Source organism: Micromys minutus (assembly GCF_963924665.1).
Source record: "Micromys minutus genome assembly, chromosome: 3".
Lineage (NCBI taxonomy): Eukaryota > Metazoa > Chordata > Mammalia > Rodentia > Muridae > Micromys > Micromys minutus.
The window spans coordinates 66,125,600-66,150,338 of NC_137972.1; the positions used below are offsets into that span (position 1 = coordinate 66,125,600).

At 40.8% G+C, this 24,739-nt stretch overlaps 1 protein-coding gene across 1 annotated transcript; it reads left to right on the forward strand.

Annotated features, from left to right (window-relative positions):
• Positions 1-9: 9 nt before the first annotated feature.
• Positions 10-20,676, forward strand: MCEE (methylmalonyl-CoA epimerase). Its single transcript, XM_080914031.1, has 3 exons — positions 10-110; positions 9,199-9,536; positions 17,780-20,676. Exons 1-3 carry the CDS (start codon positions 65-67, stop codon positions 17,930-17,932), a joined length of 537 nt encoding a protein of 178 aa, XP_080770157.1. The 5' UTR covers positions 10-64; the 3' UTR covers positions 17,933-20,676.
• The last annotated feature ends 4,063 nt before the right edge of the window (positions 20,677-24,739 follow it).

Below are 24,739 nucleotides of genomic sequence, written 5' to 3' on the forward strand. Positions count from 1 at the left end.
CCCCCTGCCCGCTCTCCTAGTAGGCTTTGCCCTAGGTCGCTGTGCAATCCTGTAGCTTCTGGAGATGAGGCGGGTGGTGAAGGCCGCCGCGTTGGCTGCGGGCGCTACAGGTGAATTCCGGGCACCAACTGGGGCGCCGGGCGCGGGGCACGCTGAACGGGAGGCCGCGGGTGGCCAAGGCCTGGGTCAGAAGTGTTTGGGCTCCTGGAGCTTCGCTTCCTTAGCACGGGAGTTCCTTATTGTCCTTCTCTGTGCTCAAGGGTTGCCCTTGGCAAACGTGGACCAGACTGGTAATCTGCCCAGGAACACAGACAAGGCAGGACTTGCAGCAAAGCAGGAAGGGACTCGGGTTATTATATGCCTGCTCTAAAAGATAGGAGAAAAGAGCAAAGTGGAGAGTTCTGAAAGTCTGAGTCCAAGCCTGTTTTCCATACGTACCACACTATTTTTTTTTTTCATCTGACATGAACAGGAAAGGAACAAACAGAAGGATTTGTAAGTTCCTTGAGTTCTTTTGACCTCCATCTCTTTTATCGATAAGCGGAATCTTGGTGACAAATGCCCACTTTTCTGCCTGTCTCGTTTTCTCTTCCATTTTCTTCTCTTTCTCCATGGTGGCAGTTACCCTCAGTCGGAGATCTTCTACTTGGGAGAAAATATAAGGCAGTATCATTCCAGAGTTACTCCGTTACATTTGTAACAAAGCCTTTAGCTAGCATTCTTAAGAGGTGTTGAAGAGAATAAACTGGATTGCCTAGGAATTCTGTCTTCTCATCTACTGAAAAACTATAGTCATCTTTCAAAGCCTGCTCTCAAACTGAATTTGTTTTTTTGTGGAACCCTCTAGCCTTTTCAGCCAATCACAAAATTCCTCATCTGTCCTAGCAAAACAAGTTCCCAAAGCAAAGTCATGAGCCACAAGCAAACAGAAACAAAAAAACAAGCAACAAAACCCCCACCTTACTGTGACTGTGTGTATACAATCCAGAGCACAAAAGTTAAAATGATTTTCTGATTCATAGTTAATGCTGAAGTTTTGCTAATACTTCCTGTTGTATAGGCCTGATCAAATATAAGCCACCCTCACGGCTCACTCACCATCCGTTGTTATTTTGTGAATATCTACTAAGGCAGAATCGCCCATTTTCTCTTCTCACAGTCTCTCTTAGAAATTAGGCTCTGGTCGTCAGACATATACTAATGATGTTCAAAATTGAGACTCTGGACAGAGACTGTAGCTAAGATGCTAGAGTGCTCTCCTAATGTGCACAAAGCCTGGCTTCAGCCTTCATTCCCACATAAACCAACATGGTCGTGCAAACCTGTAATCTTGGCACTGGGGAAATGGACACGGATCTGAAGTTAAGGTTCATCCTCAGGCACCAAGTTCAAGGGCAACCCAAGATTCATGAAACTATCTCAAAGTAAAATAAGGGTTGTTTTGTTTTTTTTTTTTTTTTTTTTTTTTGATTTTTTTGTTTTTTTTTTTTAATTGAGGAGAAAAGGGTTACAAAAGACTCGGCATGGTTTCATGGAACAGTACTTGTCAAGCATATGCAAGGCCATAAGTTCGATTCCCAACATGTGAAGAAAAAGGAAAGGGAAAGAGCTTCAGAGGAATGAGCTCAGCATCAACTCTGATGTCTGACAAACCTGGGCTCAAGGCTCTACTTAAAGTGATGTTGAGGAAAAGGACCTAATCGCTATAGGTCTAATTCCATATTATCCAACCTACAGGACTACAGTAAAGATTAAATAACACAGGTATTCAGTGTGCCTGTGTCATTATCTCTATTTTATAGTCATGCACACTAAAAGGCACAGCCGGGCTACTGTACTGTGCCCTCCCACTTCAGCATTTGTGCTTCCTCGATGTGGTTTGGAAGGACAATGGATATGGCAAGGTTTCATAAAGACTGATATGTAAGTATAGAGGTGAAATAAAACCATAGGCCTGTACTAGGGAGAGAGTAGAATCCAACATTACTCTTATAATTCTGTCCTCTACTAATGATGAATCTTTTTTTAAAGATTTATTTATCTATTATATATAAGTACACTGTAGCTGTCTTCAGACACACCTGAAGAAGGCATCAAATCTTGTTACAGATGGTTGTGAGCCACCATGTGGTTTCTGGGAATTGAACTCAGAACCTGTGGAAGAGCAGTAAGTGCTCTTAACCACTGAATCATCTCTCCAGCCCTCCCTGATGATGAATCTTAATAGTTGAAAAAAAAAATGGAGGGTTCCTTTAACTGAGGAATATAGCAGTGGCTAAGAGGAGCTGGCTTATAGATTGCTCAAAGGTAGATTTATTGTTTAGTTTCCATTTCTATAGACTCATGAAAAGTCCCCAAGTGATAGAATGCTCACAAGAAATATATACGAGTCCCAACAGTCTTGTTTTGTTGTGAGGCTGGAGACCAGACACAGAGAGCTTTGTGCATGCTAGGCAAGTGCTCTGTCACTGAGCTACCCACCCTGTCAGAGTTGGAGGGTTATAGGCAGCAAATCTTAACCCCGAAACACTGCAATGGACATTCCTTTGCCAAAAAGCAAACATAGAGGAGTTCTAGCAGAGAACTTCCAGATGGCAGGAGTCAGAAAACACTTGAATACCTTCCGCCATTTCTAAAACCACACTCCTTAGAATACATCTTCCAAAGGAAAAGATGAGTTAGGGTCTTGCTGGAACATACCTGTGACCTCAGTGTTTGGGAGGTGGAGGCCAGAGGACATGTGGCCTGCCACTGGAGTGAGGCCCTCAGAGAAAAATGGCTCTCCCTCTCCTCTCAGATACCAGTCACCAGTACTCCTTAGCTAGAGGTGAGTCTTCATGCCCACCTCACTTTTGAGGTTGGGATTTTGTTTGGATTGACTTTTTGTGGGTCTTTTGCATGCTGTCATAACAACTGTGAATTCACATGTGAGGCTGCACTGCTCTATTCTCTGTAGTCATCTACTGCTTCTGGCTTTTTCACCCCCCCCCCCCCCCAGTAATCCCTAAGTCTTGGAGAAGGGGATGTGATATATATCCTGCATTAGGACTGGGCAGTACCAGGTCTGTGTTAATCACCGTCTACTTACATAGAAGACTCTCTGATGAGGGTTGAGAGATGGACTAATCTATGGGTATATTAATAAGTCCTAAGTCCTGAAAAGTGAGCTTAATACTATGCCTGTTTAGCAGAGTAATAGTAGTAGGGCCTATGACCTATCTCGCCACAGTTTTGTTCATTGATAATGATGTTGGGTGTGGGCTAAACTTATGGAGTGGGGCTTTAAACCCAGTCAGAAAGCTGTTACTCTCCTGATATTTTCGCCCCTATTGCATCAGTGGGCATGTCTTGTCAAGCTGGTGATTGTGTCAGAGTTCACAGTTAGGTAAAACTGACGACTACCTTGCTCCTCCTCCAGTAGTGTGCGTAGCACCTTCCAGTGTATAAAAGATAGTCAGCAGTGATGAAACTTTCAGTGAATACCAGCCTGAGTTTTCTGTGTTCTGTGGATTAACTATGTGGTATCATCAGCAATAGGCGTTCTGGGGGGTATTTAACAGCAGTGGTGATAGCTTATAGTTTGGGGGATCTATGGTATATATTAGGCCAACAATTCCCAAACAGATAATCCATTCTTGGCACTAGGCATTGTTGCCCGATTATAGGGTAACTCCATTTAAGTCATGCCATACACACACACACACACACACACACATACACACACACATATACATATATGTATTTATCATATATTCATAACATTTATAATTTCCATTATTATATATAAAATATATCATATATATACTAGCATATAGAATTGGGGAAAACTGGTTTATAAGTTGCTGAAAGATTTATTGTTTAGTTTCTATTTCTAGATGATGTGAAAAGGTTTCGCCAGTGAAGAAATGGTTGTGAGCAATATACATGAATAAGAGAGGTTTTGTTTTGTTGTGATGCAGGAGATCAAACCTAGAGCTTTGTGAATGCTAGACAAGTGTGGTGTCATTGAGGTGTACACTCCCATCAGGAAGTGTGTGTGTGTGTGTGTGTGTGTGTGTGTGTGTGTGTGTGTTATGTGAGCACACACTATGTATATGGAAGCTTCTACAGTAGTGGGTTTCTAGATGGTCTTTAGTGCTCATTGCCCCTCAGCATGTCCCCCCCACCCCAGTCACTTGAATCTTCCTGTGTCATTACTCTCCCTTTGATGCTTTATGCTGCCATCCTCTGTCTCTTGTAGTCATCTTTGCCCTGTTTTTAACCCTCTGATTTCTAAGTGTCTTGCAGGTTTCCAATTGTGCATTGTAGTTTATTCAAGCAAAGTAAGTCTTCCTTATTGGAATAGTGACAAGTTAAATATTCTGTAGGTCAAAGGACTAAGACTCTGTTATGCCTTCTGAGATTGCACTCACACACACACACACACACACACACACACACACACACATTTGGCTTGATGTGATAATCTATTTTATATAAATATATATGAGAAAATATACAGATATATATGAGAACACCTCATTGTAAATTTTCAGTGTATGTGATTTATACTCAATAAAACTGGTGGAGGAATCGCATTATTTTATTACTACTTTTTATTTCCAGTTGCTTGGGCTACAAGACTTTATCCACAGACTCTCACTGAAGAATCATACCTTTTCCTCCTTTTGATAAAGTTCACATTACTATTGAAAATGTACAACATTTATTAGGTTTGTCATACTGTCCATGTATCACCCTGGTCATGTTGTAAACGTTCTTATAACCCAGAAGGAAGTCCACATGCATTAAACAGTTTCTCTCTGTCTCAGTTATACTTCTATTGCTAAGAAGACAACCATGGCAAGTTATAGAAGAAAGAATTTATTGGGGCCCTTAGTTCCAGGGAGTGAGTCCATGACCATTATGATAAGGATACAATGGAGGCAGGCAGTGAGGCAGGCATGGTGCTGGAGCTGTAGCTTAGAGCTTGCATCTTTATCAGCAAGTAGGGAGCAGAAAAGGAGGCACTAGCAATGAATGGTGCAGACTTCTGAAACCTCAAAGCTCACCCCCAGTGGCATAACTCCAACAAGACCCTACCTCCTAACCATTCCCACACAGTTCTACCAACTGGGGAGCAATATTTCCAATCTATGGTCCTATGGGAGCCATTCTTATTTAGACCCCCACAATCCCCAGACTCCCTTCCAGCCTTTAGTAACCCCGTTCTACCTGTCTCTGTGCTGTGAACTATTCTAGATGCTTGATATAAATGAGACCATACTGTGTATGACCTCATGCCCAGCTCTTCTCCTTTAGCACGATGTTATAGAGGGTCTCCCTGGTTAGAGTGTCAGTAAGGTTGAATGATAGACCACGGTTTGTCTGTGGGAACGTGGCTGCTGAAAGCATCAGGGTATGCATTCAGTTTGGGTTCTGCTTTGCAGGTTGGTTGGCTTGTTTTACTTCAGAGTAGATGTTGGGTGCTGTGATAATTCCGTGTTAAAGTTTTGATTTGAGGAATTGCTGAACCGTTGCATGACAGTTACACCATTTTACCCTTGGTTCAACATTGTACAAGGTTTTCGATTTCTTTTTGCTCCCTCGCTTTCTTGTTGGGTGTGAAGCAGTGTGTCTCACTGTGTATTCCACCTGCCTTCTCTGACAATCACCGATGTTACTGAGCCTCTGATGTTCCTGTTGCCTATTTTATATCCTATCCTTTCTCCTGTACATCTACTTATCTCTCTGCCTGTCCATGCATCCATGCATTTGTCCATCCGTCCGTCCATCCATCCACCCACCCATCCATCTATATCCAAGGTATGTAGTTCTGACAGGCCTGGAACTGCTAGGCAAATCTGGCTGGCTGTGAACTCCTGATTTTTGGGATTGAAGATGTGCTCTCCCATGCCATCCCCGTCTCTTCATTTTTAAGTAAACTCTGTCACTGAGTTTTCACTGGTATGCCAGTAACCTTTTACAACATTCCTAAAATACATGTTTTAAGGACCAAAGAAAGCCAATAGAAAGAGATTTTTCCCCCTTAAACCAGCTTTCTCATCTCTAGAGACTCCAGCTACCACTTATTTCTAGAGAGAAGATGGTGCCAAAAGCTTAGCAACTACAACATAAAGATGCTCTTTCTCTCATATTAAAGAAACCTTGTTTCTATAAAATCAAAAGAATGAGGTGTTCTATTGAACCGAATGATAAAGAAGTAGCTACAGAGAAAGCTCCAATAACTGCTGCTTGGGCTTCCTTTGCCATGCCGGAGTGTGCGCATTGTCTTTAGAGCAGAATGTATGGACTATTAAAGTCTGCTTTCACTGCTCTTGACATTTCTGCATGAGCAGAATGTATGGACTATTAAAGTCTGCTTTCACTGCTCTTTTGACATTTCTGCATGTTCCTATTTCAGTAGGACATCAGAGATGAGATGTGGACTCATGGTTTGACCTTTCCCTATGATTTCTCACTACACGCACTATCCAGAAGGTTCACCGACCTTATCCATTTGTGTCGTTTTAAAACTGCTGTATTGAGCCCATTGCTAACTAGCACCTTCAGGAGAAATGCACAGAAGGGGAGGAGACGGAGTTTGACTAAAGATGTTGCTAGCATGTGTGCATTGTCCTCCTCTGCTGGGTCCTGGAAACCTAACTGGGGTGAGTCAGGAATCAAGAAAGGACAGACACACAAACAGAAAAACTAGGCTGGAGTAGGCTGTGCTAGAAACTCAGCATGTGTTTTATGTACAGCAAGAAAGGGATAGGTTAGCTTTTCTAGGTCTCTGTGAGGGGTCAGATTCAGGCTGCAGACATCTGGGAGGAGGCAGATGCTGTTGCTAGATCTGGTACACATTGGTCCGTTGTTTCTAAACACACTCCTAGTTAGACCAGAGGAAGGCTTGGTCATTCCCATGGGTCACCATTGGGGTCCTTGACGTGACTCGGGACTCCATCCCATCCCCAACACATTTGTAATACACACTTGTGCCCTCTTGAAGTAGGTTTATGGAAAAATGTTCATGCATTTCATTGACAAGCCATCCATATATATCCTTAGCTGGCCCAATTCCCCAGGTAAGTGTTCCAGCTGGTGAGGTGTTGAGAGGGAGGCCCAGGGATGAGAACATACAGAAGAGAGGGATCTGGGACCAGGAGGCCTTGCACAAGCTGATAACTTATGCCAAGGAAGTTTATGAAGAAGTACAAAGTATTATGTATTATTTGTAGAGAACGGGCCATGGTGAGCAGAAAGTTCACCAAGCAGCATTGACTAAGAGATCCACAGCCCTTCAGGGGAGAAATTCAGGTTCCAGCAACTGAAACATTAGCTTCACTGGAGGCCCTGAATCTGGTCAGTGAAAACAGAGATAGAATAGGAAACATTAGGGCATTTTTACATTGTAAAGATTGGATACTGTCTTTGTGGGGGATTGAGTGTCTATTTGTGTATTTTGGGTATTTATACACTTAGATTTCATGATAACACAGAGAGTTCATAGCATTGGACCACATTAACCTATTGGTGATGAGCACTTTGGGGTATTCTAGTCATTTGTCATGCAAACCAAGATGTAGAAGAAGACCACCTTAAGTTAAATTAAGCAGTACATTTTTCCAACGCAATAGTTATATCATATGTCTATATGGCTTTTCTTCTGCTGAGTGTGGCTCTTAAAGCCTAGTGTTAGGAAGGAGGGGAGAAGAACAACAAGGAGGGAAACCCACCCCCTCAATCTTCTTCAGCTGCTGAATGTCTCAATTCGGTCTCAATTGCTGTGACAAGCACCACAACACAAAGCAATCTGGAGAAGATGGTTTATTTTATCTTACCCTTCAGGTGACAGTCCATCACCGAGGAAACACAAGGCAGGAACTGAGGCAGAGGCCATGGAGAAGTACTACCTATGGGCTTGCCTCTCGCGGCTTGCTCAGCCTGCTTTCTTGTAACACCCAGGACCACTAGCTAAGGAATGGCAAACTCCACAATAGGCCAGACTCTCCAACATCAGTCCCTAATTAAGAAGATGTACCACATGTTTCCCCAAAAGCCCATCTGGTGGCAGCATTTTCTCAATGAAGGTTTCCACTTCCCAAATGACTCTGCCTATGCCAGGTTGTCATAAAACTATCCAGCACACCGAAGAGGGTTTCTTCACAACTCGAAATGGGTCTGCTTCCATCCTGTCAAAACGATATAAAGAAATAATGTGAAACCCTGGCTCAGAAGAAATCCCAGCAAGTTATATACAATTTGATCTTGTTCTCCACCAAAAAGTTAGATTTTTTTAAAGCTATATTAAATAAAGTGTACACAAAAGGCACATATGTCTTTTGTGAATTCATTCCATGGGGTCAAACAAACAAACAAACAAACACAGACTGAGAAGAAGATTGCCTGTTCTCTGAGTGTATGCTGCTCACTGTCACATTCAGAGTTATGCAGAATGCAAACAGGGCACCCCTAATATACAGTTACCACTAAGTGTGAGAATCAACACAGATTACTGTGAAAAGTGGTGCTCTTTGTTCTGAGTGAAAGCGAAGCTCAGAATTGGATTCTTATTACATTTAATAATGTGTATGTGTGTGGATCTATCTGGCTGTGTGCTTGAGTACAGGTGCACTGGACCCCCTGGAGCTGGTGATAACATGGGTGCTGGGAACTGAACTCAGGTCCTCTACAAGAGCAGTGAGTGTTCTTTAACTTCCAAATTCTCTAGCCCCCAGAAGTAGATTGTAATTCTAGACAAATGGCTTCCCACCACCACCACAGTTTAAACCTGGAGCCTCATGCCTAATAAGGAACTACTCTCCCGTTCAGTCCTCTGAATATTCACAGTCCTCTTTACTTTAATTGTTGAGATAGTCTCACTGATCTGCCCCTGCTGGCCTTGAACTCATTCTGCAGCTTACTCAGGCTTTGAACTTCCACCCCTCCTGTCTGTATCTCCAGAGCAGCTGTGATTATATATTTGTGCCCCTAGGTCTGGGTGACACACAGTTTTTTTGTTTGTTTGTTTGTTTGTTTGTTTTTTAATTCTTGACAGAGAATGGTGAGTTGTTTTCCAATTAAGATCAAATTAAAAAGCACAAATAACATCAAGAATGAGTTTTACAGCTCTTAGTTTAGTTTTTAAAATTAAATTTAGAAGGAAATTAATTCTCAAAAGAGAGACGTCAGTTGCTGTTTGATTTTTTTTTTCAGGGCTTTTCTCCAGAGTCCACACTCCAGTTGCAACAGGGAGAAGTTTTTCCACATCACAGTCCCAGCGTCAAGCATCCAGTCCTGTGTGGAAGCTGGGTCGGCTCAATCATGTGGCCATAGCCGTCCCGGATCTGGACAAGGCCTCGTCATTTTATAGGGATGTTCTAGGGGCCCAGGTCAGTGAGGTGGTCTCTCTTCCGGAACATGGAGTGTCTGTGGTTTTTGTCAACCTGGGAAACACCAAGATGGAACTGCTTCATCCACTGGGGAGTGATAGTCCAATCACAGGCTTTCTGCAGAAGAACAAGGCTGGAGGAATGCATCACGTCTGCATCGAGGTAGCCTGTCATCTTAATGTCTGCTGTTTGAAATCTCTCACTCACACATGCTTTTTGTATTGTTAAAGATTGCATTTGACCAGAATCTTTTATTAAGTGTTAAAAGGAACAGTACTGTTATTGCACACACATACACACACACACACACACACACACTGACTTTCCTTTTAGAAAACTATAACAGTAGTATTGATGTATTTTGAGGACAACTAAATCCAATAGACTTAAAGCAAGCCACCAAAGTGGCTGTATGGGTTAAATGTGGCCTCTCTTGTAATAAGAATGTAAGCGCTTTTTACTGTCACTATGAGGCAATTAGGCACATGAAGAAAGATTATAAAATAAAAATTTCATCAGCTTGCCAAGGTTTTAGCTGCAGTGCCAGGGATTGAACTTAGCGTCACGTAGGCTAAGCATGGCTAAACACTGAGCTACATCTCAGCCAAAGTATTCTTATAATCCTGTCTGTCCTTAAAAAAAACAAAAACAAACAACAACAACAAAAAATGAATAGCTTATTGCTTATTATAAAACCAAACCATAGGGGCTAGAGATGGGTCAGTGGTTAAGAGCACTGACTGCTCTTCCAGAGGTCCTGAGTTCAAGTTCCAGCAACCACATGGTGGCTCACAACCATCTCTAATGGAATCTGATGCCCTCTTCTGGTGTGTCTGAAGATAGCAACAGTGTACTCACATACATAAAATAAATAAATAAAATCCTTTTAAAAAAATAAAACCAAACCATTTTTAATTACTGACTTTTAAAAATGACCCCACTCCCAGTACCATGCCATGCATGTGGAAGTCCATGCATGTGGAAGTCCATGCATGTGGAAGTCCATGCATGTGGAAGTCAGAGGACAGCTTTCACAAGTCAGCTCTCTGCTTCTATCATGTGCGTTCTGGAGATCAAGCTCAGGTCGTCAGGACTGGTGGCAAGCATGTCAAATCACACCGCATTGTTCCTCCAGGCCCTGAATTTTAATATCTCCTAAGCTGCATTTTGCTAACAGTGTCTGAGAAAACATGAAGAAATGTTTGACAAGAGCATTCTCATTAGAGAACATTTATCTGTAGATGGCTGCATTTGGATAGCTGACTGTTGGGACTACCAGCAATGCCAATTAGGCTCTAGTTTAAATTAATTTGATAGGACAATTCATTGGCTGGACATAATCAGAAAATTAATGTTAAAACCTCAGTCCTGATGCAGAAGAGAGCTAGGTTGACTAGAGTAAAGTCAAAGATGTATTCATACATGAGTGTCTACGTTCTGCCAAGTACCTGGAATTCAGCAAAATATATAGCATGTCCCCAGTGCAAAGGGGGTACTTGAACAGTCAAGAGGACCATACTGTGATATGGGAATTGAGCTGTGGGGCTTCTCAGTAATACAAGTAAGGTGAAAGTGATTGCTCAGGTCAAGGAGCTGGATGGTATAACAGGACATTGGCTATAATGACTGTGAAGGAATTTTCCAGAGGAAGAGAGAGCTGCTACCACAGAGGGACTAGCAGGACTTCCTAATAGCTAGAAAACACATGGCACACCCTTTGGCATATATGAAGTACTTAGTGCACATCATTTCCTTTCCCTCTCATGGTTGCTCTACTGGGATGCTACTGGCCCACATGACAGGTACAAAAACCAAGACTAGGTTAATGTGCTCAGAGTGACATCGGATGTCCACAGCAGGGCTCAGGTTCAAACCCAGATTTGTTCTATTTCTGGAGTATGGTCTTGGACATGAGGCCAGTGGCTTTCATTGTATGATAAGACTGTATAATTTAAGGTTGGCGAAGCTATCTCCATGAGACCAGGGACTATACAGGCCTGATGCCAACCATTTCTTTCATCCTTGGGATATTACTTTGGCTGCATATTTCGTCAATGGTTTGTGGAAGCCCCCCAGGATGAAAAGCTGGACCATCTGCCTTTGAGTCTACTGTTCTTTCTCCTGCACTGTGTGGTCTATGTTCCACATCAAGAGAGCTCATGCCATCAAAGGAGGCCAGCTGTGAGTCAGAAGTTCAGCCGAGTAGAGAAAAGTGGGAGTCTAGTAAAGTAGCAGAAAATCCAAAAGTGGGGAATCAGAAGAGGGAAATGGAAATGTTAGGAGCATAAAATGAAGGTAGGTGACAGGTGACAGCATGGAAAGTGCCATCACTACTACAGTTGGACACTCGTCTGTTGACCTGAAGTTGCCACACACAAAGGGGGATTAATTGCATGGGTTTTATCATCTGGTTCTGAATGGTCACTGTGGTTTATCAGACTGCCTCGGGCATTGCTGTTCAGCAGCCAACAGGAAGAGGGATATCGGAGAATAAAGGCAAGTATCTATGAGGTCACTTAGGCATTTCTCTCTCGCTTCAGCTCCTATCCCGCTGACCTGAACTTAATCAGATGGTGTGTTTGGCCACAAGAGAGACTATGTCTACATAGTCTGTGTCTAGGCAGTTCTGTGTGCTGCTGAAGTGAGAAAGGTTTCTAGAGTTAAAGAATAAAGACAGAATCCATCTGGACCAGACTTGGCTGTCAATCTCTGCAACACTTGGAAATCCTATTTACTTATTTTATGTGTATGTGTGTTTTACCTGCATGCATGTCTGTGCATTACATGCATGTGTGCAGTGCCTGTGGAGACCGGAAAGGGGCCTAAGATCCCTTGTAACCAGGGTTGTTACACCCAGAGCCGTGAACCAGCATGTGAGTGCTGAGACCCGAACTCCAGGTCTCTGGAAGAGCAGCAAGTGTTCTCAACCACTGAGCCATCTTTCTCCAGCCCCAACTTGGCAGTTTTAAAAAAGGGGTATTGCAAAGATAGCCTGCCCTTCTGTCCGAATAGACAGATACTGCAAGATGAAGACCTTGAAAGGTTGTTACTTGTTTCTCTCGGAGCTGTGGCATTCTCAGATAGTGGTGTCACAAGGCGGAGGGGGCTTGGTTCCTCAGAGAACACCAAGCAAAAGTTCTTGCCTTTCCTTGAACAAAAAACATATTTGCGCATGTAAATACTGAGATTTCACTCAGTGTATTACAGAACTACAGCCAGTCTATTCTGGATTCTGGCTGAAGGACTTGGGTCTTGAACTGTCTTCTAAAGTATAAAATTTCAATAAAGTCCATTTGAATGAAACCTCTATGGTCAACAGTCCAGTTCCCATGGCCTTGTAGTGGAGTGGAATCGGCCATACTTGGTTTGCTCAGGAGAACGAGCCAGGGAGCTGGAGCCCTGCAACACAGTTCCTGCTCCAAGCCTCTCATGTGCCACATGTGCTGTCCCAGATGTCTCCCTCGTGTGACTGGCAGTGAGGGCACTCTTACATCTCCAAGCTCAGCTGGACCTTTGTGTAATAGGGGGGCCTATTGGAGACCTCTTTGGCTTGGCAAGCTAAGTGTAGTCCTGAGGATAGCTGGATTTCTTGCTTTCTGGGTGCATATATGTGTATCCCCACAAAGCCAGGAATAACTGTGTGTCCCCTTCTGATAGAGCCTTCTGCTGTTGCCTGTTGGCAATAGGTAGGCCTTTTTTTTTTTTTTTTTTTTTTTGGTTTGGTTGTTTTGAAACCGAGCCCTAGTTCCTGACTTTTGGTTTTTTTAAATGTGTATAAGTGTTTTGCCTACATGTGTATTTATATATGTATGTATGTGTATATATATATTGACACACATACATGTGTGTGTGTGTGTGTGTGTGTGTGTGTGTGTGTGACACACACATATATATATATATACCTGGTACTGAAAGAGAACAGAAGAGGGCATAGAGGGCACTGGATCATCTGGAAATTCAATTACAGGTGATTGTGAGCTGCCATGTGGGTGCTGGGAATGGAACTTCTGGACGAGCAGCCAAATGTTAACTGCTTAGTCATCTCGCAAGCTCCTAGGTCCTGACTCTTAACGGGAAAAGCCATGTTTTCATAGGGTTATAGCCATCAATGTGTTCTGAGGAAAAGGGGTAATAATGTGAACATTGTCAAAGCTCTAAAATAATTTGAATTCCAAATTACCAGAAAAGAGGAAGTGGGACCAGCAGTATTCCCACACTGAAGAAGTTGTTGATGTCCTATAGTAGATGGGCTGTTTTCCTGTTAGCCATATGTCTTATGAAAGTTATGTGACTTTAAAGTAAAAGGGCAGTAAGATAGCTTGTTCCCTTCTTCTGAGGAATGCTCTTCAACTAAGAAGAGAGAATGTCTACTTTCAAAAATTCTAGAGAGTTTAGGCAGCTTGACACACCAGCTTGAGAGCATGAACTTGACCCCCAGCTCCTTGTAAAGCCAGTGAGGTGGCACTTGTGCACAATCCCAAACTGGGAAGGCAGAGACAGAAGTGTCCCTGAGATTCACTGGCTAGCTAGCCCAGCCTTATCTGTGAACTCCAGGCTCCATGAGAAATTCTGTCTCAAAAAAAAAAAAAAAAAAAAAAAAGACACTGACCTCTGACCTGCAGACGGCCACACAGATAATGTCAGTCTAGTCCAATGGTGTCACACACCTGTGTTGATTTGTGTTAAGGTAATACATGATTAGACAGGGAGAGGAGGTAGGAAAAAGGAGAGGAAACGGAAGAGCAGGAGTCAGGGAGAAAAATGGAAGAGGAGGAGGAGAGGAAGGAACGGGAACAGAAGGAAGGTTAACGGCAAGTGAGAGGGATTTCTTAGGAGGGGGATAGAGAGTGTAGTGGTAAATCTGCCCAAAATAGAAAACCGCAGCTTGTTTTCCTAGTTACTGAGTTGTGTTTTCACTGAATGGGTTTATTTGGGTTGAAGAGGAAAATGCAACAAATAGGTGATTGGGTTGAAAAGAATATTGCAACCCTGTTTTCCCATCCACACTAGAAGCTAAGACAGGAGCATCCCTTAACCCTACTCCCTCAAGGCTAGTGTGTGTAACACAGTGAAATCGCCTTTTTAAAGTCCGTTTTCTTTTTGGCAGTAACCTTCCTCAGGAAATCCTTCTGCAAAAGGGTTTGTGTCACCATCTCCTAGATGTGGTGACTTCATGACATGGAGACATTTGCAGTGAGCAGCGCAAAGCAGACAAATGGGCGGTTCGGTGAGGCTTCACGTCACACCAGCATTGTTCTATCAGTGTTTGTGTTACAGAAACCGACGGAAGGACAGTGTGCCACCATCCCCCTAAACAGCATAACCCCACCAACCCAACATCCTCCCATACAGTCCCACCTCCCTAAGGTTCCACTGCCTCCTTATAGAGCTATGTGCTGGAGGTCAGGCGTCTGGGGGACACTGAAGAGCAAAGCTTAGCACCTGTCCTTAAATACAGGCTTCAGGAGTGTTTTGCTGTCAACTCAGCATTTGGGAAATGATGTTCACAGCCCCCACCAGTCTTTACAGCAAATAAGGAAGTTCAGGTAACAAGTACCATGCGAAGCAGTCCTAGGAACACACAGGAGGCCTCTGCAGACATCGCAGATTTATTGTTCAGAAGCCTGTGGAGGCCAGAAGGGGACACTGGGCCTCATGGAGCTGGATTTACAGGTGGTACCGAGCCACCCAGCGAGGGTGCTTGGAGCAGAACTCTGGGAACAGAGCTTGGGTGTTCTAGAAAAGCAGTTTGCTCTTTTAACTGCTGAGCAATCAGTCATGCCCTAGTCACAATAATGTTAACGTTTTTGCAGTTCACTTAGATCTTGCTTTTAGGGTCATATTGAAACATAAATATTTCATCTAGACTTCTCACTTCACTTTAATAGATTTAATCAGGTTGAAGACGGAATCCATTCATTATTGGTAGCAATTAACAACATATTTTTATGCAAAATGAAGTCTCTGTTAAATCAATCAAGCTGTCATGAGCTATTAAAAGTGGCACATTGTTACTTGTTCATAAAATTTTGCTTGTTTGTCAGACTGAGACTTCAGTGTACCTTAAGGGTGTAAGGTACAGAAAACATCATTGCCATTTTAATTTTTTTAGACTGACTTATTTTATGAGTGTTTGCTGGCATGTTTGTATGTGCACGACTTGCTTGCCCGGTACCATGGAGGTCAGAAGAGGGCATTCGATCCCTCTGGGACTGGAGTTACAGATGGTTGTGAACTGCCACTTGGGTGCTGGGAACCACAGCCAGGTCCTATGTTAGAACCAGTGCTCTCACCACCAAGCCTTCTCTCCAGCCCCACACTGTCATTTTTAAGTCGGACCGCTGAGCACTTAAGGCGATGAGAACTTACCTGAATATTCCGAATCCTAGTTATGATAATCCAAACGTTTTAAAACATTGATAACTGTCATTCTCAAGTCATAAAATGGGAGAATCAACCTCGGCTCCATATTCACATTGACATTCTCGGTTGCTGGTAAGAAGGTGAGTGGGAATCAGATAGCCCAGGTCTATACTAATGACACTCGGGACCCCGGGGAGCTCTCTGAGAGATCTGCAAGTGCTTTCAAGATAGCAAAGACACTCTTAAAGATGCATTACCATTGACCGTGTTGTTTTTACTACTTATGGGGCTAGAATTCACTTCCCAAAGCAAGCTTGTTTTTTGTTGTTTTGTTTACATTTCTTTTATAGCTATCACAAGTACTTTTAATTAGAAATTTAAAAAAACAGTTTTATTTTATTCCTTTTGTTGGGGTCCAGGAGTCACCCAAAAAACCACAGGGATACTGATCTCAGTCAGACAGGGATGGTTTATTGAACATACACCTAAAGACTGATCAACCAGGGCAACAGTTCAAAGCTGTGCTCAGAGTTACCTTATTAAGGCTAAAACCACTGTTTACTGTGGTGAACAGACACCATGACCAAGGCAACTCTTATAAGGATAACATTTAACTGGGGCTGGCTTACAGATTCAGAGGTTCAGCCCATTACCATCAAAGTGAGAGCATGGCAGCATCCAGGCAGGCATATTGCTGGTGTTGCTGAGAGTTCTACATCTTCATCTGAAAACTTCTAGAAGACTGGCTCCCATGTAGTGAGGAGGGTCTCTTTGTCCACCCCCACAATGACACACCTCCTCCAGTGAGGCCACACCTCCCAATAGTGCCACTCCCTCGGCCAAGCATATTCAAACCACCATACTGCATTTCTGTATGTAACCCTGCAGAATACAAGAGTTGTCACTTAAAGCTACATAAACTCCCCCTAGCACCCGAAGCTTGATCCAGTCTCACATGAAGCTCGTGCTGTCCCCATCACTTGTCTCATCCTTTTTCCTACACTGCACATAAACATGAGGCACATTGAATAGACCCAGCAGAGAACTGTACAAGTTTGGGGCCCTGTGATGGAGAGCAACATTTTGCTAGCAGCTTTGTAGGCTTTTCACTTATAGTTTTCATCACAAAGGTCATCACCAAGTAGGAGTTCTGTGGGGGGTGGGATCAGAAGAGCATATTTGCTGAGTACCTACTATGTACAAGCTGCTAAGTACCTATTGGTCGCCCCATTTTAATCTCTAGTCAATTCACATAGTAATTTTTGTACTAGTTGATTTCCTTCACTGTAAGAAATAGCAGAGACAATGAACTTATAAAGATAAAAGGTTTCTTCAACTCACTGACTTGGAGGTCCCCCTTTATGGCTTATTGTCCTCCATGCTTGGGATAAGGCAGCACACCATGGTAAGGAGAGAGAACACCAGGAAGGAGGACCGACTGTGGCTCCACTTTCTCCTTCAAAGGCATAGCTATAATGGCCTGAGACCTCCCCCTAAGCCCTGCTTACTAAAGGCTCACTATTGCCCAACAGCCTCAACTAGGGAACCAAGTGTTTACTAATGAATCTTTGGGGGATTTAAGATCCATGCTTAACAACCTCCTTTTTTTTTTTTTCATTATAGATGAGAAATCCAATTCCCTCAGAAAAAGATTGTTCAGTATTAAAAGAAATTCATAAAGTAAAATACACTCAATGTAGGTTCCAAAAAGAAACATTCACCAATATAAAAGGTCTTTGGTGTTGCAATTTTCATATTTTTTCCACTGAAAAACTTAGGTTTATTTTTTGTGGTTTTTTGCTTGGTTGGTTGGTTGGTTGGTTGGTTGGTTGTCTTGGGGGCTCTGTGTTTTGGGTGCTGAGGATGGAACTCAGAGCTGGCTACTCTAGGCAAGTGCTTCCTGTCTGAGCTACCCTACCCCACCACGTGTGATGATTTAAGGATAGTCCTGTCCAAAGGCAGAGGAAACAGATTGCACAAGCTCATACAGTAGCGTTCAGTATTTTATGATCTCACATCTATATTTTTCCTCCTTTTCCCAGGTGGACAACATAAATGCAGCTGTGGTGGATCTGAAGAAAAAGAAGATCCGAAGTCTGAGTGATGAGGCCAAAATAGGAGCACATGGGAAACCCGTGATTTTCCTCCATCCCAAAGACTGTGGTGGGGTCCTTGTAGAACTGGAGCAAGCATAATTTATAATCATGAGAAACTTAATTAATTGACCCAAGCAACTCTTATCAATAGTATCAGATGTATTATGCTACTACTTCCACTACTTTAGAACTTTAATTGCAGAAAGATTAAAATATATGCACAAGCATATACATACATGTATTTGTTACTGAAATTGGAGGAAACCTTAATTACCAAATACTTGGTATTGTTAAAATCATATTCACAGGTAATTGATCCAACCTCTCCACTAAAACAGATCTCCCACTCTTCTCCAGAGTCTAGTCCGATCAATGTCCCTGTTCTTTTCCAGTCACACTTTCTCCCCCAACCCACCAGATCCAGCAGCCCAGGTCCCACATTGAGTTTCTGAGCTTAGTCGGGTCTCCTCTGCCTGCCCTGCAACTGATTTCTAGGCTTTTGCTTTGATGGCCCTACCTGTCTTCCAACTCACAGGCCCCTCCTATACCACATTCAACCTTTGTACCCAGACATATCTGTCTCTATATCCCTAGCTTGGATGAGGAGGAACATCTCATATATCACCCCAACCCCCTTGGTCCACCTGAATTGTTACACCCAACTAACCTCCAATGACTATGAAAACCCCTCCCCCCAGCATCGTCTTATCTGCCCCAACCTGCTCTCCATGTCAGATTTACAAGTAGCTAAAGAAACAAACCCACATGTCCAACAATATGAAAGATTCAGGCAGTATCTTCTCTCCATAACCTGCCAACCCTGTAGAAATGTGCAACAATGAGAACTTCCTAGATGAACTATAGGATACACAACTTAAAAGAACAACGGTCTTAAGACTTTATCAAATAATTTAAGGAGTCTAAAGAAGATACAAAATTAAAAGAGAAAGACCTTAAGGAGAATAAAAGCCTGAGTGATGCCCAAGAAATCACTTTCAAACATAAACAAAACAGGGAAGGAGCACACAGGGAATGGGACAGCATGAAAAGCCAAACCTTTGAGTGATAGGCACAGACAAGAGAGAATAATCCCAAGCCAATGGCATAGACCATATCTTCAAGATAAAAAAAGATATCCCCAAGCTAAGGAAAGTTGCTCATATAGATACTAGAAGCACCACACAGCAAATACACAAGATAATAAAGAAGATCCCCACAACATATTGTATTTAAACATTACATTTACATAGCATGAGAAGTGCATTGAAAGCGTCAAGGGGAAACAAAAAGTCACATGTAAAGAAAAACTCATCAGAATAACAGCCGAGTTTTCAATGGAAACTCAGAAAGTCAAAAGAGCCTGGAAGCAATGCATCCCAAATCCTATAGGATTATGATTGCCAACCTAGACTACTATACCCAGCAAAACTATCTGCCATAATTGAAGGAGAAATAAAGTATTTCCACAATATAAACAGCTTTTAAAAAGGTATATCTAATACACCTACCCTACAGAAAATACAGTAAACAGTATTTCAGGCTAAAGAGAGGAATGAGTACAGCAGAGAGACAGTGGAAAGAAATAGGAAACTTTAATTATTAACACATAAGCCCTGAGAACACAACATAGAAAAAAAACCAATATAATGACCACAGTTAACATATGCTTCCATGATTATTTAGACTATCAGTAGCCTCAGTTCTCAAATAAAAAAAAAAAAAAAAAAAAAAAAAAAAAAAAAAAAAAAAAAAAAAAAAAAAAGAAAGAAAGAAAGAAAGAAAGGAAAAAGAAAAGAAAAACCTGACTGGGTAGATCAAGAAACAGAATCCATCTATTGTCTTTGAAAAAAAAAAACAGACAACCCACCTTTTAGCTTTAAAGAGAAGCACTGCCTTAGAATAAAAGGATAGAAAAAAGTACTCCAATTAAATAGCACCAGGAAGCAAAAAGACATTGTTACCTTAATATATGATAACCTAAAACTATGACTGATCAGAAGAGATTAAGTGGGACACTTTTAAGTGGGACACTTCAGTCTAATCAAGGGAACAGTTAACCAAGAAGACACTACTATCCTAAATATATGTGCACCAAACTCAGGGGTGCCCAATAGCATTTTTTAAGTACTACTTGATTTAAGGGCACAAATTCACATCAATTCATAAATAGGTAATTTCAGCATGCCACTTTCTCCAGTAGACAAGTGATCTGGGCAAAAATAAACAGAGAAACATCAGAATTAATTGACATCATACACCAAATGTACTTTACAGATATGTACAGGATACCCAACCCAAATATCAAAGAATACACACTCAGTAGCATTCGGAAACCTTTCTAAAATAGACCACATCCTGGAACACAAAACAAATCTTTACAAATTCAAAAAGATTAAAATCACTCCTTGAATTTTATCTGATCACAATGTAATACAACTTAAAATTGACAGCCAACAAAACTCTAGTAACTAATTTACAAACTGATGAATATTAACTTATTACTGAATGAGACATGAGAAAAATCAAGAAATAAAAAATTTCCTGGAGCTACATAAAAATGAAAACAAGACAAAACTTCTGAGATATTTTGAAAGCAATCCTAAAAGGGAAATTTATAACTCTGAGTACATTTAAAAATTAGAAAAGGCACAAATAATGGCTTAATGCAACTCAAAAAGTTGGAAAAACAAAAACAAACCAAATTCAAACCTAGTTATTGGTAAGAAATAATGAAAACTTGAGTAGAAATCGGTGGAATAGAAACAAAGCAATATTTTAAAAAGTGATCTGTTAAAAAAAAAGTGATCTGTTGAGCTACTGCTTTGAGAAGACAAAAGAATTGATAACCCTTAGCCTGACTAAGAAAAAGTGATAATTCAAATTAACAAAATCAGAAATAAACAGGGAAACATTTCAACAAACACTAAGGAAAGTCAGAATACTATGAAAAAATATTTCAAAACCCTGTCTTCCATTAAGATGGAAATCTAAAAGAAATTAATGATTTTCTAGATTCAGCCAAACCATCAAAATTAAATCAGAAGTCAACAGCCTGAACAGACCTATAACAAATGAGAAGATTTTAAAAGTAATTAAAAATAAAAACAAAAATCTTCCAGCTAAAAAAATGTTCAGGGCCCAAATGATTCACAACAAAATTCTACCAGAGTTTCAAAGATATACAACCATTCTTTCTCAGAGTGTCTTAGCTAAGGTTTTACTGCTATGAACAGATACCATGACCAAGGCAAGTCTTAAAAAAGATAACATTTAATTGGGGCTGGCTTATAGGTTCAGAGGTTCAGTCCATTATCACAAAGGTGGGAACACAGCAGCAGTCAGGCAGGGATGGTACAGGAGGAGCTGAGAGTTCTACATCTTCTCTGAAGGCTGCTAGCAGAATACTGGTTTCTAGGCATCCAGGATGAGGGTCTTAAAGCTCACAATGACACACCTACTCCAACAGGTCCACACCTAATGTGCAACTCCCTGGGGCAAGCATATACAATCTATCACAGAGATGGAAGGAGTAGGGACAGGGAGAGGAAGGGGAGAGAGAGGGATAAAGAGGAGTAGGAGAAGTAGAAGGGAGGGGAGAATTTCTACAAAGCTAGTATCACTCTAATATCCAAACCAGGTAAAGGCACAATAACAAAAACTACAGTTCAATATCCCTGACAATATAGATTCAAATATGCTCAATAAAATACTTGCAAACAGAATACATAAAAATATTGTACACTGTGATGAAGTAAGAACAGTTATATATATATATATATATATATATATATATATATATATATATATATATGTACATACTTATACATAACTTATGTATACACTTAATAAATCACATAAATGGAATTAAAAGCATTATCATCTCCATAAATGCAGAGTGTTTGACAAAATCAAACAGATCTTCATGATAAATGTTCTAGAGGATGAAGGGCTAGAGGGAGCCTAACCTGGACATGAAACACAGGTCCAACATCATTCTAAATGGAAAAAGCTCAAAGCAATCCCATCTCTCTACAGACAACCTAGGGCAGTAATGCAAAAAAGGGAAATTCAAGGGCTATAAACAGGAAAATAAATCGAACCATTCCTATTTGCAGATACCATGATACTATACATTAGAGATCCCCAAAATTCTACCAGAAAAAATTCTAGAAATGCTAACCAAATTCAGTCATGTGGCAGAATACAGAGTCAACTTGCCCAAATCAATAGCTTTTCTATACATCAACCAAAAAATGTCTAGAGAAGGGAGTCATGGACATACTCCTATTTACAATAGCCTCAAAGGTAAAAATTATCTATGAACAAACCTAATGAATTGGAGGACCACCACAATGAAAACTTTAAACCTCTAAAGAATGGTAGTGATAGCCTCTAGGAAATGGAAAGACATCCCATGCTCTTGGATTGATAGAATTAATATTATGAAAACGACCATTTTACCAAAAGTTATTTACAGATTCAATGAAATCTGAGTCAAAATCCCTATCTCATTCATCACAGAAATAGAAAAAACTATCCTAAAATTCATATGGAATTACAAAATATTCAAGAGTGACAAAATATCTTGAGCAAAAAAGAACAATGCCAAAGGGATTACCATGAAGATCTCAAGAGATATTACAGAGCCAAAGTAAAAAAATAAAACAAGCCTGACACAAAACTATCATGTTGACCAACAGAATAAAATCATAGGCCCAAGCATGAATACAAATAACTTCAGCCATTTAATATTTAACAAAGATGCCAAAAATGTAAGCTGGAGAAAAAAATCATCTTCAACACATGGCACAACCTAACACCATCATAAGAAACTCGATTAAAATAATATGATCTATTAATAGGTTAGCACATGTTCAAAGATGACTGGAGTGGCAATGTTCTTGCAGGGTGAGTAGACCTCAGATCAAGCAAAACAAACAATACCGGAAGAGAAAGATACATTGTGTGATGGCATAGAATGTTGGAAGCACAGGATGACTAATACTAAAACTATGTAAAAACCCAAATGTTACAACTGGAAACACAGAACTCAAAATTGACACAATAAAAACTATCAATGTAGTAACAGTTTGTAACATCAATGATCCTTTTTAACAACATTTAAAAACCCTAAACAAAGTAGACAACCCTATAAAGAACTGAACTGTACCACCTACTGCCTCTGAACATGCTTTCAGTTTGAGCCCCTGAGGGAGCTGTCTGGTATCATCAAACAACACATAGAATTAGTGAAAGCCTCTAGACTATATCCTAGTTCCAACTGAGTCAAAATGCTTCGTAGCAGACAGCAGTGTTGCTCCAATATTTACACATTGAGATGAAGCAATTCTCATGGGAACATAAATGAAGGTGGAAATGCAACAATTAATTTTTAAAATTCATAAGTTAACTTAAAATTTCTGAAACTTTTATGAGTAGAATTCAGAAACAATATGCTCAAAACCGTGTCTATGAGCAGGTTTTGTGGCGTCCCAGCACCAATCACTTTTTATGATTTTGTTAGATAACTAGCTTTATCCCTACCCATATATCTGAAGCCTCAGGAAGTCTTCCCATATATATATACTTTAATTTCATCATTCTTGCCAGTGGTAGAATGATGCCTGGGCAACACAAGGGGGAAAAGGTTTCCGAGAAGGATCTGGAAATGTCCTCTCCTACTCCTAAGTAAGAAGGGTAGAGTTAGAAGAAGATAGCTTCTCATTTCAGAGGTGAACAGGGAGACAGATATCTATGGTTGCTACTAGCAACCACCCAACACCATGAAAAAATTAGAGTAATTATCTTTGTTGGCAGGGTAATGTGAAAAAGCTGACATTTAAAAATGTGTTTAGTATTGAATAGAAAATTAATTTAGTTATATTTGTGAGATGTTTAAAATTAAGGAAAAAATTTCTAGTAACATTATTTCTTAAATGCTAATTATTCAATACATTTACATAATTTAAAAGGTTTGATTAGGATTCTTTGAACATTAAAAATAAAAAGAACAAAATAATTACACCTTAATAAGTACCTTAGCCATATCTGTCTATATTCGCTCATTCTTACATTTTTCTGAAAGATTCAGTATAGGTGTTGGGGTTCAGAAATCACCACACAAACCATAGGAACACCAATCTCAGTTAAGCAAGAATAAGTTATTGACTGCATATCCCAAGACTGAATGAATGTTCAGGACCACAAAAAGGACTCGGAAGCCTAATTGTGGTACCCATCTGTCCTGACAGCAGGCTTTTTATAGGAAAACCCAGGTTCAAACATTTTAAAGGTAAGGAGAGGAGCCGTCCCACATTTTGGCTAATTAGACAAAGCATTATCAGCGAATCTCTGAATTCCGGTACATAGCAGAGCATAAATGGTTCAACCATAACTTTTTGAAGTTCTTCAGTGTCAGCTATGAATAATTACCTCTGGAAAGCAGAGTCTGAGAACCTGAAACTAATTTCACTTAATAAGCAATACGGAGTCTGAACACTAAATGGCTACAGTTATGTTAAAAGGAGTAGGTCTCAGCAGTGCAAACAGAACTTGAAAAAATAAAATGGTTTGTATTTCTGTTTTTAACAACAGTTTATAGTTAATATGTCAAAAATTGTTGATATCTAAGTAATTGATTCTTTCTAAATATATACCATATACTTTTCACATAGACTTTACATTCTAGGGCAGTTTGGGGCTTAGAGCAAAATTCTGCAGAAAGGAGTGTCCACCTCTACTCTCTGGGTGGGAGACCTTCATCACTGCCAGCCTCTCCTCCAAAGAGGAATATCTTGTTCTTTACAGCTAAACCTGTGCTGTTACAGCAGTCACCGTCGGGTTCTGTGAGGTGCATGCTATATGGTTTGGACATATGTATGATGATTTGTACCTTCCACTAACTAA